The 14,339-nt window shown below is 54.7% G+C and overlaps 6 protein-coding genes across 6 annotated transcripts; 2 read left to right on the forward strand and 4 right to left on the reverse strand.

Moving 5' to 3' along the window:
* Positions 1–533: 533 nt before the first annotated feature.
* ASPZODRAFT_137813 (hypothetical protein) lies at positions 534–2,609 on the reverse strand (the record flags this gene model as incomplete). Its single annotated transcript, XM_022724385.1, has 8 exons — positions 534–773; positions 865–1,463; positions 1,542–1,629; positions 1,681–1,965; positions 2,071–2,255; positions 2,311–2,336; positions 2,387–2,418; positions 2,475–2,609. 8 exons carry the CDS (start codon positions 2,607–2,609, stop codon positions 534–536), a joined length of 1,590 nt encoding a protein of 529 aa, XP_022585172.1.
* Positions 2,610–3,956: 1,347 nt separating this feature from the next.
* Positions 3,957–6,375, forward strand: ASPZODRAFT_55785 (hypothetical protein; the record flags this gene model as incomplete). The annotated part of the gene is made up of 5 exons (XM_022728564.1): positions 3,957–4,038; positions 4,101–4,254; positions 4,328–4,625; positions 4,689–5,120; positions 5,188–6,375. 5 exons carry the CDS (start codon positions 3,957–3,959, stop codon positions 6,373–6,375), a joined length of 2,154 nt encoding a protein of 717 aa, XP_022585173.1.
* Positions 6,376–6,617: 242 nt separating this feature from the next.
* On the reverse strand, positions 6,618–7,877 carry ASPZODRAFT_52168 (hypothetical protein; the record flags this gene model as incomplete). Its single annotated transcript, XM_022728438.1, has 1 exon — positions 6,618–7,877. A coding segment is annotated over one exon (1,260 nt), but the record flags the coding sequence as incomplete, so codon positions are not given.
* Positions 7,878–8,303: 426 nt separating this feature from the next.
* ASPZODRAFT_11527 (hypothetical protein) lies at positions 8,304–10,391 on the forward strand (the record flags this gene model as incomplete). The annotated part of the gene is made up of 4 exons (XM_022721101.1): positions 8,304–8,389; positions 8,472–8,549; positions 8,623–9,953; positions 10,021–10,391. The coding sequence occupies 4 exons, from the start codon at positions 8,304–8,306 to the stop codon at positions 10,389–10,391; spliced, it is 1,866 nt and encodes a 621-aa protein (XP_022585175.1).
* Positions 10,392–10,421: 30 nt separating this feature from the next.
* ASPZODRAFT_137817 (hypothetical protein) lies at positions 10,422–11,786 on the reverse strand (the record flags this gene model as incomplete). Its single annotated transcript, XM_022724386.1, has 1 exon — positions 10,422–11,786. One exon carries the CDS (start codon positions 11,784–11,786, stop codon positions 10,422–10,424), a length of 1,365 nt encoding a protein of 454 aa, XP_022585176.1.
* Positions 11,787–12,334: 548 nt separating this feature from the next.
* ASPZODRAFT_148142 (hypothetical protein) lies at positions 12,335–13,887 on the reverse strand (the record flags this gene model as incomplete). The annotated part of the gene is made up of 5 exons (XM_022725338.1): positions 12,335–12,943; positions 12,986–13,158; positions 13,216–13,306; positions 13,328–13,724; positions 13,784–13,887. 5 exons carry the CDS (start codon positions 13,885–13,887, stop codon positions 12,335–12,337), a joined length of 1,374 nt encoding a protein of 457 aa, XP_022585177.1.
* Positions 13,888–14,339: the final 452 nt, after the last annotated feature.

Consider the following 14,339-nt stretch of genomic DNA (forward strand, 5'->3'; position numbering starts at 1 on the left):
GAAGACGAAGAAGACGAAGAAGACGAAGAAGACGAAGAAGACGAAGAAGACGAAGAAGACGAAGAAGACGAAGAAGACGAAGAAGACGAAGAAGAAGAACGAGGACACAAAGGTTACGGAGAGTCAAATATGATGAGGGGACCCGTGAACTTCAGCTAGAAGGGAAACTGTAAGATTGGAGTGGGTTGGTGGTATGAAGGAAGAGGAGAGGAAGAAAGAGGAAGAAAGAGGAGGAGGAGGAGGAGGAGGAGGAGGAGGAGGAGGGGAAACCCTCATGCTATTTAGGTATGGGTAGGGTCACGTGGCTGCCTGATTTCTTTACCCATGGACTGGATATGGTGGCCTGTAAGTAACCAGGTAGAGATACCTTGGATCACTTATATGGAACCGAGGGAGCATAAGATTGTATTTTCAATTTCTAAGAAGTCTTGTATTTCTAGTATAGATGTAGAAGCACATGGATCAATGGAGAGCTTTATATAACCTGTCACACCGTCTCAAATGGATACAGAGAAAGAAAGCATCTAATCGACCTAACCGCTCTTGCTGTCGACGATTTGCTCCGACTTCTCCTGCTGTTCCTGCTCAACCGCCACTCCAGTCTCGAAATCGATTTGACGCAGAGGTCCTGTGAACCAGCGGTGCGCCCACAGAAACCACGATGCTAACGTCCCTACTAGCACAATGCCGACGGCCACAGGTGTATAGTTGATGGTCTCCTCGGTGACGGGGTTTTCTGTGGGGAGGCAGAACACAATGGTGATGAAGGCGACCTGAGAGAAAACGAGGGGTTTAGCAAAGAGACGAGAACATAGAATTTCGCCAGAAAAAAAGGGCCAAAAGAGAAAAAAGAAAAGGTCTTACCCATAAACAGGAAACAATGCCAACAGGTCTCGAGAATCTGCGGAGATCAAACGGGCCCTTGACAACGGTCTTGCTCGGCCAGATCACTGAGATGGCGATAGGCAGCGCATAGCTGATGTACAAGCCGATTGTGGCAATGCTGGTAGCCGCGGAGAATGCAACAGAGCTGCCCAGTGATGGCAGCGAGAGACAAAAGGCCAAGAAGGCCGCGAGCCAGACGGTACGCACGGGGCTCTTGAAACGCTTATCGACGTGGTCGAAGAAACGGGGTAAGGCGCCATCGCGCGAGAATGCGAACATCATGCGGCTGTTGCTCGTCATACTAAACAGACCGCAGTGCCAGACGCAGATGATGATGAGAGCGATGAGTACCAGAGCGCCATCTTCGCCAAACACGTCGACGAGGATTTTGAACACGGGTTCGCCGTAGTTGGTTGAGGAATCAACCGTCGCGGCAAAGTCCTGGATGGAGAAGAGCAGACAGAGCATTAGGAAGAGGCCGAAGACCGCCGACACGCCAATGGACATAATCACACCAATCGGGGCGCTCCAGTCCGCTCGGTGGGTTTCTTCGGATAGATGGGCAGAAGCATCGAAACCTGCATGATGTCAGAAATCCGCACGTAGATAAAGAAAACCCCCGAAGCAGAATAAATACCGAGGAAATTTGTACGTACCAGTGATAGTATATTGACTCAAGAGAATCCCACAGATGGCAACATACGCAGGTGAGGCTCTAACAGACCATCCAGGGTCCCCGGTGCCCTATTCAAACAATTAGTTAAGAACAAAAAGACAAATGGGATCGTTGCTCACATCATAGAAATGTTCAAAGACTTCGGCCGCTGTTTGGTGTTTCGGAGCCTTTGCAACTACCGCGATGGCCAAACTACCCACGCCGAGACTATGCAGGATGATGGAGGTGGTGTTGAGGTAGCGCAGGACATGCACGCCAAAGGTATTTACCATACCGTGGCTGATGAGGATTGCTGCGTAGATGCCTACTGTCTGGCCTGCAGTGGCTGTGTATCCGGTCTTGATTTCTGCCGCCGTTGCGATCAGTCCTGCGCAGCCGAAGCTGATGCCCGTGGTGACTGCAAACTGTATCGAGATATTAGCTCTGAAGAAATTCAATCGAATAATATGAAAGTAAAAATGAAACAAAGAAAAAAAAAGAAAGAAAGAAAGAAAAGAGATGGTCTTTACCTGTCCGACAAAGTTAAACCAGCCCGTTAACCAGGAAAAGAACGCGGCGTGCTTTGGTTGCGCCAGCATGGCTGCCCAGAAGTACGGCCCTCCACTCGTCGGAATAGCAGAAACGATCTCTGCCATGCTCAGCCCGACAGACAAGGTCATAACTGAGACAACAATCCATCCAAATACCATCACAGCTGTCGCTAGGTCAGTAGACGTGGACGAACAGTAGATTGTGCGCAGTATACTAACCAGGTCCTCCAGTTGTCAATCCATAGCTAACAGCGGTATTAGCTCATGTCAGCAACTTCCGAATACCAATCCATACCTAAACAGTGTCGTGATACCAGTAATAACGCTCTGAAGAGTGTTAGCCGTACTCGAAGGTCAGATGAATACCTGGTATACACGCTTACGATAATCGAGAATGAGACACCGAAATTGTGCATCAGAGTCCAGTCACGCTTCAGCTCCTGCTTGTATCCCAGCTGTGCCAACCGACTCTCATCCTGTATGTCCACTGCCGTCTTCTTCTCCATCATTTCCGCCATGGTGATTCGCGAACAGACGGGTGAGTGGTAATTGAATCCTGAGAGAAATCCTCAACCGATGCTGCTCTCTTTCTCTCTGCAACTCCCTGAGAGCGACAAAGCAGCACGACCACTACTAAATAACTGCAGGGGCATCAACGGCCCTCGTGGCGATCGGACCTTGGCATCAGACAGAAGACAACGCCTGGTCGCGTTCCCAGATAAGCATCTTTGATATCACAGGCTGTCTGGGGCCAGGGTCGCTGATACACCCCGCTTTCTGCATACCTAGGGCGAATACGATTCAGCCGCGGTATATATCAAGGCTGATTGGACATAGCTATCATCGTTATTTGGCTGGACCGGGACAATCCGAGGTGATGCGCCCCACGGGATGAAAGAAGGTCGTCCATTGTTTATCAGGAGCAGGCATGGGATCAGGTTAGGTATCCTGCCTCAGGCATAAATCGGATACCTTTTTCTATGGCGAGATGTCATTGGCCAGTCCACCTGCTGCTCATGAGTCAGCATCAATTCAACTCTGATTGGTTCGATCGAGGAGAGCTCATGTGACGTCCATATCAGGAACTTAGGGCAAAAATATAGGGCTCACCTTCCTCCCACCCAAGCTCCCATCAGAACGTCGACGGCACTTTCAAGGACGCAGTCTCTCCTCAACTACTCCTCCATCGTCGATCGACATACTATTATCAAAGATATGACTGGGAATCATCCACAATTATGACAAGCGCGTTCGGGAAATGTCATCTTTACGCAATGGCCTCCTCTTTTAATTTTGCTGCCTAGTACCTACAGCTATTTTGGGGCAGTGGATCTCTAGTGCAGTGGAGGGAATGTGGATAACTGGCTCAAGGGAGGATTCCAAACGACAGATCATGATCATTGCGATGGGTCGGGGAACAATGTTAGTGAGAGCCAGCTCTATAGGGCTGATTCTTGGCTGAAATCGATGGGGGGAGGAGGTTGGATTGAGAAGATGGAGGATTTCCGGATAGCCGGCCATTGGTTCGAGGCAGCGCTTGTGTCGCTCGCGCCCTGCCCCGGCGTTACACGGCCTGCCTCTATTGCATGCGGTTTTGTCATTGATTGATCCTACAGAGAGCTATAATTGCGGATAGTCGGCCTGATCTTATTTTCGGCGATTTCTTTCCCTTCCTGCTCCTCCACTTCCTTTTCCTTGCATCTCGTGGTGCGAATCCTCAGACCCATGTCTTGGATCATTTCTCCCTTTCTTTCATCTTCGTTGCCTTTGAATTAGATAAATGTGATCTATCACTGTTCGCTTCCATTCGACTCAATTGCTTTTTAATATCTCACCGCAGGTTGCCCCTCATTTTCCCGACTGCCATGAATTTCCTCCACTCCGCTGAACATGAACACGACAATTTTGGTGTCGACTGGGTGCTCCATTATGAATTTGAAGATATCGGTACTAATTGGATGCCTCTCTGATGCCGTCTGAATTTCTATATTAATGGGTTTCCCCCACAGATTCCACGCTGGCCGTTGATGAATTTCGCGCTCTGATCCAACAACTGGAAGATGCCCATTTACACACCCAGGTCCGGCCTGGTAATGATACCTCGCTCCTGGTATTCATCCGGATTCCTCGAGACCGACTTGGGGTAATGATTCATGAATCGAGGTACGCTGTTGTTCTCGTACCTCCGTGGGGACTGTCGAAAAACCATCTGAGCTAACGCCAACACCCTGGAAAGAGTAAAAGATTGGCTACATGGCATCACTCACTCACTCCCAATTGCAGACCGCGAGCCTATTGACGTTACGGCCGAGACCCCTTCTGAAGAGTTGCGGTCGATCTACCACGCGGTGACCTGGCAGAAACAACTAGGTGGAGCAGGGATTACACCCGGAGTAGGGAAATGGAAACATGTCACCGCCGCGTTCCCCTTGCATGATCCGCTCGCCAACGCCGAGCTGTTACGGCGCTGGAGCCGAACGACTACGTTATCCTCCGAAGATCTGGATGCCATCCGGGCATTGTTTGGGGAAAAGGTACGCCTTGTCCTGTCCTTGATGCAACTTCCCAGGCGCTGACTGTGGACTTTGGCTTCGTAGGTCGCTTTCTACTTCGCCTTCATTCATTGTTATTCTCTTTTCCTGCTATTTCCCACAGTTTGCGGCGTCGTGTGCTGGCTGTACGGCGGTCCATACTCTATACTTTTTGGCATTTTGAACGGAATCTGGTGCATCGTGTTTGTGGAGTACTGGAAGATCCGAGAGACAGAGTTGAGTCTGCGGTGGAAGGTCAAGGGCTCTGGGGTGCTGAAGGTGAACCGAATTCAATACACCTGGGAGAAGGAAGTCATCGACTCCATTACCGGGGAAATCCACAAGGTCTTCTCGACGAAGAAACAGTTGCTGCGACAACTACTGCTTATTCCGTTTGTATTCGTCGCCAGCCTGGCGCTGGGGACGTTGATTGTGGGCACTTTTGCTCTAGAAGTTTTCATCTCGGAGGTGTACAATGGTCCGTTGAAAGGATATCTGGTATTTGACTCCCATGCGCACGTTCAGCGCAGCCCCTAATTCAAATGTTCTGACCATTCTGTCCTAGGAATTCCTCCCTACCGTGCTGTTTTCCCTGTCCCTGCCGACCATTTCTTCCACTCTCACGTCTATGGCTACCCGGCTCACAGACTACGAGAACTATCGCACGCAAGACCAGTATGACCTGGCGCAAACCCAGAAGACATTCGTTATGAATTTCATCACCTCTTTCCTGCCAACTTTGTTGACCGCTTTTGTGTACGTTCCTTTCGGCGAAAAGATCGTCTCCATCCTATGCCCTTCCTGGGACGTCCGTGTCGACGCGACTCGGCTGCAGCAAGAAGTAGTTTACCTGTCAGTGACAGCGCAAGTGCTCAACTGCGCCGAAGAGCTGCTGGTGCCCTACCTCAAACGGACCTTGTGGCAGAAGTACCGGGCCTACCGGCACAGACGGGCTGCTTCTGCCCGAGGGCGCGCCCACTCGCGCGCGACGGACCTCCTCCTTCTCGACCCGCTCGAGGAATCTTCCTTCTTGAGACGTGTGCGCACGCAAGCCGCATCGGACGAGTACAACGTCCACGACGATATCCTCGAGATGTGCGTGCAGTTCGGCTACCTGGCACTGTTCGGCGTGGTGTGGCCGCTCGTCCCGCTCGGCTTCCTGCTCAACAACTGGCTCGAGTTGCGCGGCGACTTCTTCAAGCTGAGCCTCGAGTGCCAGCGCCCCCCGCCCATCCGCGCCGAATCCATCGGTCCCTCGCTCCAGGGGCTCGAGTTCCTGACCTGGCTCGGGACCCTGTCTACAGCAGCGATCCTACACATCTACCGCTCCGGTGGCACTGGCGAGGTCCATCTCTCATCCGTGGTGATGACCATCTTTGCCGCAGAACAAGCCTATTTGGCTGTGACGTTCGGGGTGCGGTATGCGCTGCAGAAACTCGGGTCTCAGGCCGAGCGCGAAGAGGTCGCCAGGCAGTACGCGGTACGGAAGCGCTATCTGGCCTCTCTGCTGGGAGGACCTAAGCCTGCTTCCTCTCCCTCCGCGCGGCCTCGAGTCCGATTTCACGACAAGGTAGACGTGTACCATCTCGAAGGCAAAGACGCTGCAACCACTGTCTCGCTAACTGCCGAGTCTGAGCGACAGTCTCAATTTTGGACCTTGAATTCTGTCTCCACGGCAGAGGCTGGCGTCAAGCTGATCCGGGCATTGAGTACTACGGATGAAACACCGACAAAACAATATAAATCGATGTAAATATCGTCGAATCGGGGGTAGCAAAAGCGATATGAATATATGTGCACGACTGAGGACAATTCTTATTTTATTAAACGTGGTATATATCTGATTAGTGTCAACATCTCAACGCGACTTGCATGTATCGTCGTGGCGTATTAGCAACTAGTGCTTTTGGGCAGTTATGAAAATGAACCGTTCCTGAGGCCAGCCCTAACTTGAAAGAAAGAAGGAAAGGAAGGCATCTATGTCTTAGACCGTGTATCCCGCCAGATAGAATATCCAACCAACTCTAATAAATATCGTTCTCGCCCTGTGAATATTTCGATGCCTGCATCGCTCAGAAACTGTCGGCAACTTTCTAGAAGAAGCTGCTCTGTTGCCTCGGAGATCTTGAGAAAGTCTTCAGTGGCGATGGTGATGAAGTCCTCGCCTGGAGGGAAGAATTTCGCCTTGGCCTCCTGGGGGAATCGGGGATTTTTTGCGAGCCATTCGCAAAAACCTGGGAACAGGTCGTTCTCGACTAGAAATCGTAGAATTGAGGACATGCACGGCTCGGCGGTAGTGTTGAGTGGCAGTGACACCGTCCGCTGCTGGACAAGCATTTGATGAATCTGTGTGACGGCTTGGAGCTCGGTGAGTAATTGGTTCTCGTCAGCAGAAACTGCAAGAGGAGAGGCAGTCATGATCAGCGGCCGGTCGTAGCCCAGTCGATACCGCCAGAAATAATTGCATAAAATGCTGGTTACGATGCACAAGACCAGCACCACATACCCCTGCCAGTGAGTCGCAGTGACAAGCGAGGCGGCACCAGCGACGACTCCGTTAACCCCGTTGATACAGGCATGCCATTTGAAGCGGCAAAAGCGCAAGTGTAACCGTGGTCTGAAGTCTGCTACGCTGGGGTCTTTCGAGCATGCGTGGTCATGCTGGCTAAAGCGCCGCCACAGGTACGCCGACCAGCCGGCGTTTACGACGCCAAACAGCGCAGGCAGACCGTTGCCAATATACCCGGACAGCAGGTTGCTGGTGAGGAAGATCCGTCGGTCAGCACCCCAGATGGCCATGATAGTGCCCACACCCACGAGGATCGAGCCAGAGCCCATCAGAATATCCATGGCGATCCGATCGATGATCTCGCTCCCGAGCTCGCGCGTGTTCACCCCGATTCGAGTCTCAAGCTCTGCGACTACCTGCAGCGACGGTTGCCGCTTCCGCTGCCGTGTTTGTTGCTGGAGAAGCTGCTGCAGATGGCTGCGCTCGGCACGCAAGAGCTGCACGTTCCGCCAGCTCAGCCAAAGATCACGGACCGCGACGAACGACATGAGTAAAGCCGCCGACCCACCAATAGCCATCAACGCAACTGCGAAACGAGGCAAAGGGGTCGTATTCCAGACATTCGCCGCAAAGTCACCAGCATTGGCCAGTTCAAGATACCCGACCCCGGCGAGGAGGCTGTTGCGGAACTGCTGTGGGCTAGCGAGACGCAGACGCCTGCAGCGTCTCACTAAGGTGACCTGAGCCCGATCCCTGTCTTCCACAACCATAGCTGGTGCGGTGGCCGGACAGTGAATGGAAGGAAAGGAGGAGGTTGAGTTGGCATCTTTCTTCCCTTGGGAAGGGAGGAAAATGTGGATGCCTTAGAACCGGCGGGTGGCCAATCACCAGCTGCGGTTTCTATTCTTGGATGGGCAGCTGATGCCAAGACTTCCGTCCTGTCAGGCGCCCAGTAGGGCTGACCGATTCGGAAGGAGCAGATCACATGACGGGCGTCGATCCGTGTCATGTGATACGGTATGGCAGTCCCATTGCAGCCTGAGGCCGCAACACGGGTGTCATCACGTGCCAAAGGATCAGTCCAGCCGGTGCAACGGATTCTTTTCTCCTCAACCATCGTCAATTGAAGTTGACGCTGTATCATCGGCCGACCGGGCAGAAGCGGCGATCCAATGCCCCGGGTCGATGTGCGTCGTGGCAACGTCACTGCCTGCACGCGCTGCAAGAGTCGCAAGCAGCGGTGCGACCAGCAACTCCCGTGAGTCTTTCTCTTGTTTCTAACTCGGCTCAAGCCGTATTGAGGTGATGCTGATAATCCGTTCGTCTGGCTAACTATCTAGAGCGTGTTCAAATTGCAAACGAGCAGGCGTTGACTGTGTTGGTTTCGATACAGTGACAGGACGGATCGCCCCGCGGAGGTAGGTTGGATTCCTGGGAGGAGTAGGAACCAGCAGAACTGTTGACGATGGACTGACCGACTGCCATCGCTAGCTATCTCCAGAGTCTAGAAGACCGGGTTGCCTTGCTCGAGAAGGTGCTTGAAGACAACGGGATCAGTGCTGATACTCCCACTCAGGGACAGTCTGTCACCCCGGAGGCAACAGACAGGGCAACAGACAGGGCAGCGGATAAGGCAGCAGACAAGGCAGCAGACAAGGCAGACAAAGTGCTCCAGCAAGCGGCGTTTGCCTCACTCTCGGCGACCTCGTTTCCTCGCTATCTGGGTGCTGGATGCGGTCTGGGCCTGACCCGGCTACTGCTACTGGAAATTGGCACCGAGATCGAAGCTCTGCAGAATGGCGTCGCTGCTACACACAATGCCGAGTGGTACGAACCAATCGACACAATGCTGCTGTTCCCCACGGCTGTCAACCAGCTGCCGCCGCGATCCAGCGCCGAGCGGCTAGTAAACACCTTCTTCGACCACAGCGACTGGTTCCTCCCTATTCTGCAGCGGGCGAGCTTCCAGGTGGATCTGGACGAGGTGTATTGCCAGCCGATGCTCAAAGACTACCACAACGCTGTGCCCGAGGGCGCTGAACACCGCTTCCTGCGATACTACATGGTACTGGCGATCGGTGTGCTGCTGCTCGTGAAACGGGACACGTCAACCCCGTATCTGATGTCCGACCAGCTGCTGGTCTCGGCAATCAGAATTATCGATCACCGACCTATGGCCATCTTCACGGGCGACCTGTACCACATGGAAGCCCTGCTGCTGCTGGCGCAATACGTCTCGCTACATCCAAAGTCTAGCGGGGCGTCGCATGTTGTCGGGCTGGCCACGCGCCTTGCTGTTGATCTCGGTCTGCATGAAACCCCCTGCCAGTTGCCTGGCATGGACAGCGCAGAGCTGGACCGGCGTCGACGCCTGTTCTGGGCTGCGTACTCGCTCGAGCTCAACATCTGTGCCGTGCTCGGGCGGCCGTGCTCCATCCCGGACGAAGCCATCTCGACCGACTACATGAGCATCGACGAGGGACCCGCGGTGACAGAGGAGCAGACTCTGGCGACCCGCGTGGCCGTCTGGATTATCCGCGGGCGTCGGCTCGAAGCAGAGATCCATGCCAGGCTCTTCCAGGCCGTGCCCCGAGGATACTTGTTCGACTTTGCCGCGTGGAAGGCAGATATGCTGGAGCGTGTGCGGCAGTGGCACTGTGAGCGACCAGACTCTCCCCGCACCGGGCACCGGCACATCTTCGCCGGCTTCTACACCAACATCAACGTTCTCCTGCACTCACCGAACCGGTTCCAGCCTACGCTCTCGCTGGAGGAGGCGGCGTTACTCACCCAGAGTGCCATCAACAGTGTGTTCTGCTACCGTGAGGCCTTCCAGGAGGGCACCCTGCGATTCTACTGGCGGACTATCCACAAGCTTTTTCTTTGCAGGCACAGCCATTCTCTACTGCATGTACAAGATCCCCAGACTTGTCGACACATTTCCCGCAGGCAACCTCGCCGCCGCCACCGCCTCCTGTTCCGCCGTGCTCTGGGGCATGGTGGAGCGGTATCCCCCTGGGAAGAACTGCCGCGACGTGTTTGACCAGATCAACCATCGGGTCACGACGCCAGGCAATATCATTCACCTCGAAAATCGAATGACTGACGGCAGCGGCAGCGGCAGCGGCAGCAACAGCCATCTGGCGCCCATTGAGCCGTTTCAAAGCTTCCTAGCCGATCTGTCTCCCGCTTGGCCAGACGATTTGCAAGAACTACTGTCTACAGAATACGCCGCGGCACACATGGACACATTGTTCTGAATCAACTACCAGCGATTATATTCCTCTTTCTCACAAATCCCAGTCCTCCTTGAGCTCGTCTCGCGGGGCCGGGTCGCCGGCGAGACTGCGCAGAAAGGCGGCGCGCAGGCGCAGGATAGGCTGCAGCACCCAGGTGTTGACGGCCATGACGTTCGACTCCTCCTTAGGATCGCGCACAACGTTGAACAGGTAGGGGCTTTCGAGCTTGCCCTTTGACTCGTTGACTGCCGGCGACCAGATGAAATGCAGCTTCCAGTCGCGCCATTTGATGGCGACGAGCTCCTTCTTGATGTAGAAGAGGAAGCCGTCGCGAGGCGACTTCACCCCCGTTGGGTTCAGGAAGAAGGGCAGCTGGTTGACGCCGTCGATGGGGCGGTCGGTCGGCAGGACCGTGCCCGCGACGTGCAGTAGGGTGGTGAAGATGTCTGTGACGTGCACGAGCTCGTTGGAGGTGATCCCCGCGGGCACCCGCCCCGGCCAGCGGATGATGAACGGCACGCGCAGGCTGCCCTCCATGGCGGTGTGGTACGTGCCTGTCCACGGGCCTGCGGTGCCGCGGTACGGCTCGCGGAACTCTGGGCCGTTATCCGACGCGAAGATGACCACCGTGTTGTTGCGCACGTCCTCGTCTCCGTTTTGCTCGTCGAGGAAGGCCAGCAGCTCGCCGACGCGGTGGTCCATCTCCGCCATCGAGTCGGCAAAGTCGCCGTGGCCCGTCGTGCCGGCAAAATCCCCGTGCGGCAGCGTCGGGAAGTGCAGATGCACCAACGGGTGGTAGAGGAAGAAGGGGCGGCCCGTGGCCGTCGCGCGGGCCAACCAGTCCTTGGACTTGCGCACCAGCGTTTCGTCAATCAGCCGCCGCTGCTCCAGATCGTACACGCACACGTTGGTCGAGGGCTCGCCCGTCCGCCCCTGCATGATATACGGCAGCTCGGCGATCTCGGGCGAGAACCCGGGCGAGCTGGTGAACTGCGTCTCGTCCGTCGTGCGCGGGATGCCGTACCACTCGTCGAACCCGCGGTCACTCGGATACCTGCCCTCGATATCGCCCAGGTGCCATTTCCCATGGTGAGCCGTCTGGTACCCCGCCGTCTCGCGCAGCTCCTCGGCCAGCGTGCGCTCCCACGGCGTCAACCCCTGCGGGAACCCCGGGGGCACCGACTGCCGGCACCCTGTCCGGATAGGGTGGCGCCCTGTCATCAGCGCCGAGCGCGTCGGCACGCAGTCACTCTCCACGTTGAAGTTGTGCAGCAGAAGGCCTTGGCTCGCCAGCCGGTCAATGTTGGGCGTCGCCGCCCCGCGCAGCGCTCCTCCGCCATAGCAGCCCAGCTCGCCCCAGCCGAGGTTGTCGGCCAGGATCAGCACGATGTTTGGCCGAGAGGGGTCTGTCGACATTTTCTTCTTCTTCTTCGCAGCTAGTTTTTTCCAAGCTTCAAGCGGGAGATCTGAGGATTATGGCTGAATCTATGCAGGACTAGATCCCTCCGGCGCAGCTTCGTAGTTCGTCGGAGGTGGGCGTAGGAGTCGGGGGTGAGCGTCTCCACACAGCGATGGCGAATTCAAGGGATCTATCGCGCTATCGGCCTGTTGTACGGAGTATTATGTGCTTCTTTATATTTCTCTCCATTGGCTATAGTAAGATCCAGTAGGTAGTGAGTAGTGAGTCTGGAGTACCTGTGGGGAGTTGATGTCAAGTACAGCAGTGTAAGTCGAGTGCCCCGTGAAATCCCATAGCAAATTCTTTTAGAACTAAATGAATTGGTGATGTTAAAGAATAATTAAATAATGAATATGATGAATTCATTTAATATTAGGGAGCCTTGAATATATACGATATACATTATGTTTGTTGATGATATGTAATGTGGTAAAGACAATATATATAAAGACAGTGTGATTAGAACTATTAGTTACCTAGATATGCTATTGCTACCATTACTAGTTTACAAAACAAACTGCCATTGAGCCAGGGCATTGGATGCCCGACGGTTGCACCAAGCATATTGCACCATCTGCGCCAGGACAACCAAGATGGCAGCTACGTAAAGACAGATGGCAGCAACCAGACCCGGGCGATACTCGGGCGCATCGCTGGCGGGAAAGATGCGTTGGCCGACGAGGCCGGCCAGGTTGCTACTGATGACGCACAGGGCGAGCCCTGCGCTGCGTTCGAGATCGTTGGTGGCGTTCTTACTGCACCAGGCATTATTCACGGGTTGACCGATCAGCATGGCGGCCAGAACGAGGGTGAAGAGGGCGTAGAGGGTGCCGGAATCTGAAGTTGATGACGAGCGGGTGATGTCGAAATGGTAGAAAAGTCCAACAAAGAAACACGACCAGGCAAATGGGATCAGGGAGGCGATCCCGTTGAGGCGGGTGCGGCTGGCGAAGAAGCCCAGCGACAGGGCCAATGGGACGGCGGCGTAGTATCCGACAGCAACGAGGGCGTTGGCTTTGCTAGTGCTGAAGCCCAGCTCCTTAACGATGGTCGGACCAAAGAGCACCAACCCACCGGCGGGCATCACCCCGAAGAAGTTGATGGCAAAATGCATCTACAGCCGCGGGGAGGCCAGGGCCTGGAGCCAGGCGCTGACCGAGGGATTTTCCATCCGTGGCGGGTTTTCCAGCTGCACCCGCGACTGCAGGATGTGACGTTCTCGCTCGTCAAACAGGCTGAAAAGACCGTGGACAGGCCGGGTGTCAGGGGGGGCTCCGGGAAGCAGCGCGAGTAAGATCAAGGCAAAAGCCAGCGTCATGGAGCCGTCGACTGACAGATATTAGTTTTTTTATGAATGTCAGGCGAAAATCGATCAAGGAAACTAACTCAAGAAGAGCCAGCGCCAGCCAGACCAGCCACGCACCCCGTCGAGGGTCAGCACCCCGGCGGCAATCAGCGCGCTGGTGCCCGAGGCAATCTAGTTTCCGTAATAGAAGACGGCAAAACGGGTGGACTGCGCCGACCGTGGGTGATACTGGCCCAGCAGGTACATGGCGCCAGGGATGAAGCCGCCTTCAAAGGCGCCCAGCAGAAACCGGGTGGCATAGTACTGCGCGCGGTTCTGGATGAAGCATTGGAAGGTCGCGACGCAGCCCCAGGCCAGCATGAGGAAGACAAGCCAGCGGTGGGCGCCCACGCGGGCGAGGACCAGGTTCGCCGGCAGTTCGAAGATGACAATCCCCGCCTGCTGCAGCTGGTTGCCCAGCGTCGCCTGCGCGGTGGTAATGCCCAAATCAGTGGTGAAGTTGTCCGTCAGTGCGTTGCTGATGTTGGTGCGGTCCAGGCAGAGGAAGAAGAAGGCGAGGAGGAGCAGCGGCAGGAGGTATAAGTCGACTCTAATGGCCATTGAATCAGCTTCTGTCCATCCATCTGAAAAATACTAAAAGAAACTCACTTGAGTACCAGCTTGCGCTCCTCGGCCTCCTCCCAGTCCACAACAACCTCCCTCTCCTCCATGGCAGTCATCTCGCCGTCATTTTTTTCGTCTCGAGCAGCCATCATCTTCTGCGTGTGCCTAATCCATAGCCATACCCCAGCAACATCGCCTAGATATACCAGGCCGCCAGCTCCCAACCGAGTCGCTCACCTCCGACGCCTGCCAAGCACATCATGGAAGTGATAGATAAGTGATAAAGGAGTGATAAAGAGTGATAAAGAGTGATAAAGAGTGATAAAGAGTGATAAAGAGTGATAAAGAGTCTTTTTCTTATCAAAAGAAAAGGCGATGAATGTAGGAGGCGGTGGAGTGTGGCAGAACCAATATGGTTAGACCTGTTGTGTATCCATATTGGGACTAGCGGGATGGCCTGGCCTGCTGACTGTCTTCTGGATAACCTCATCTTCTTTCTTCAGTTCTGCAGCTGGCAGCAATTCTGGCGGATTGATCTCTGCCTTGATGTCTCGCTGATATTTTGGTTCTTTCCGCCACACAGGCCAAGGTGGGAGGTTGG

Source organism: Penicilliopsis zonata (genome assembly GCF_001890105.1).
Source record: "Penicilliopsis zonata CBS 506.65 unplaced genomic scaffold ASPZOscaffold_1, whole genome shotgun sequence".
Taxonomy (NCBI): domain Eukaryota; kingdom Fungi; phylum Ascomycota; class Eurotiomycetes; order Eurotiales; family Aspergillaceae; genus Penicilliopsis; species Penicilliopsis zonata.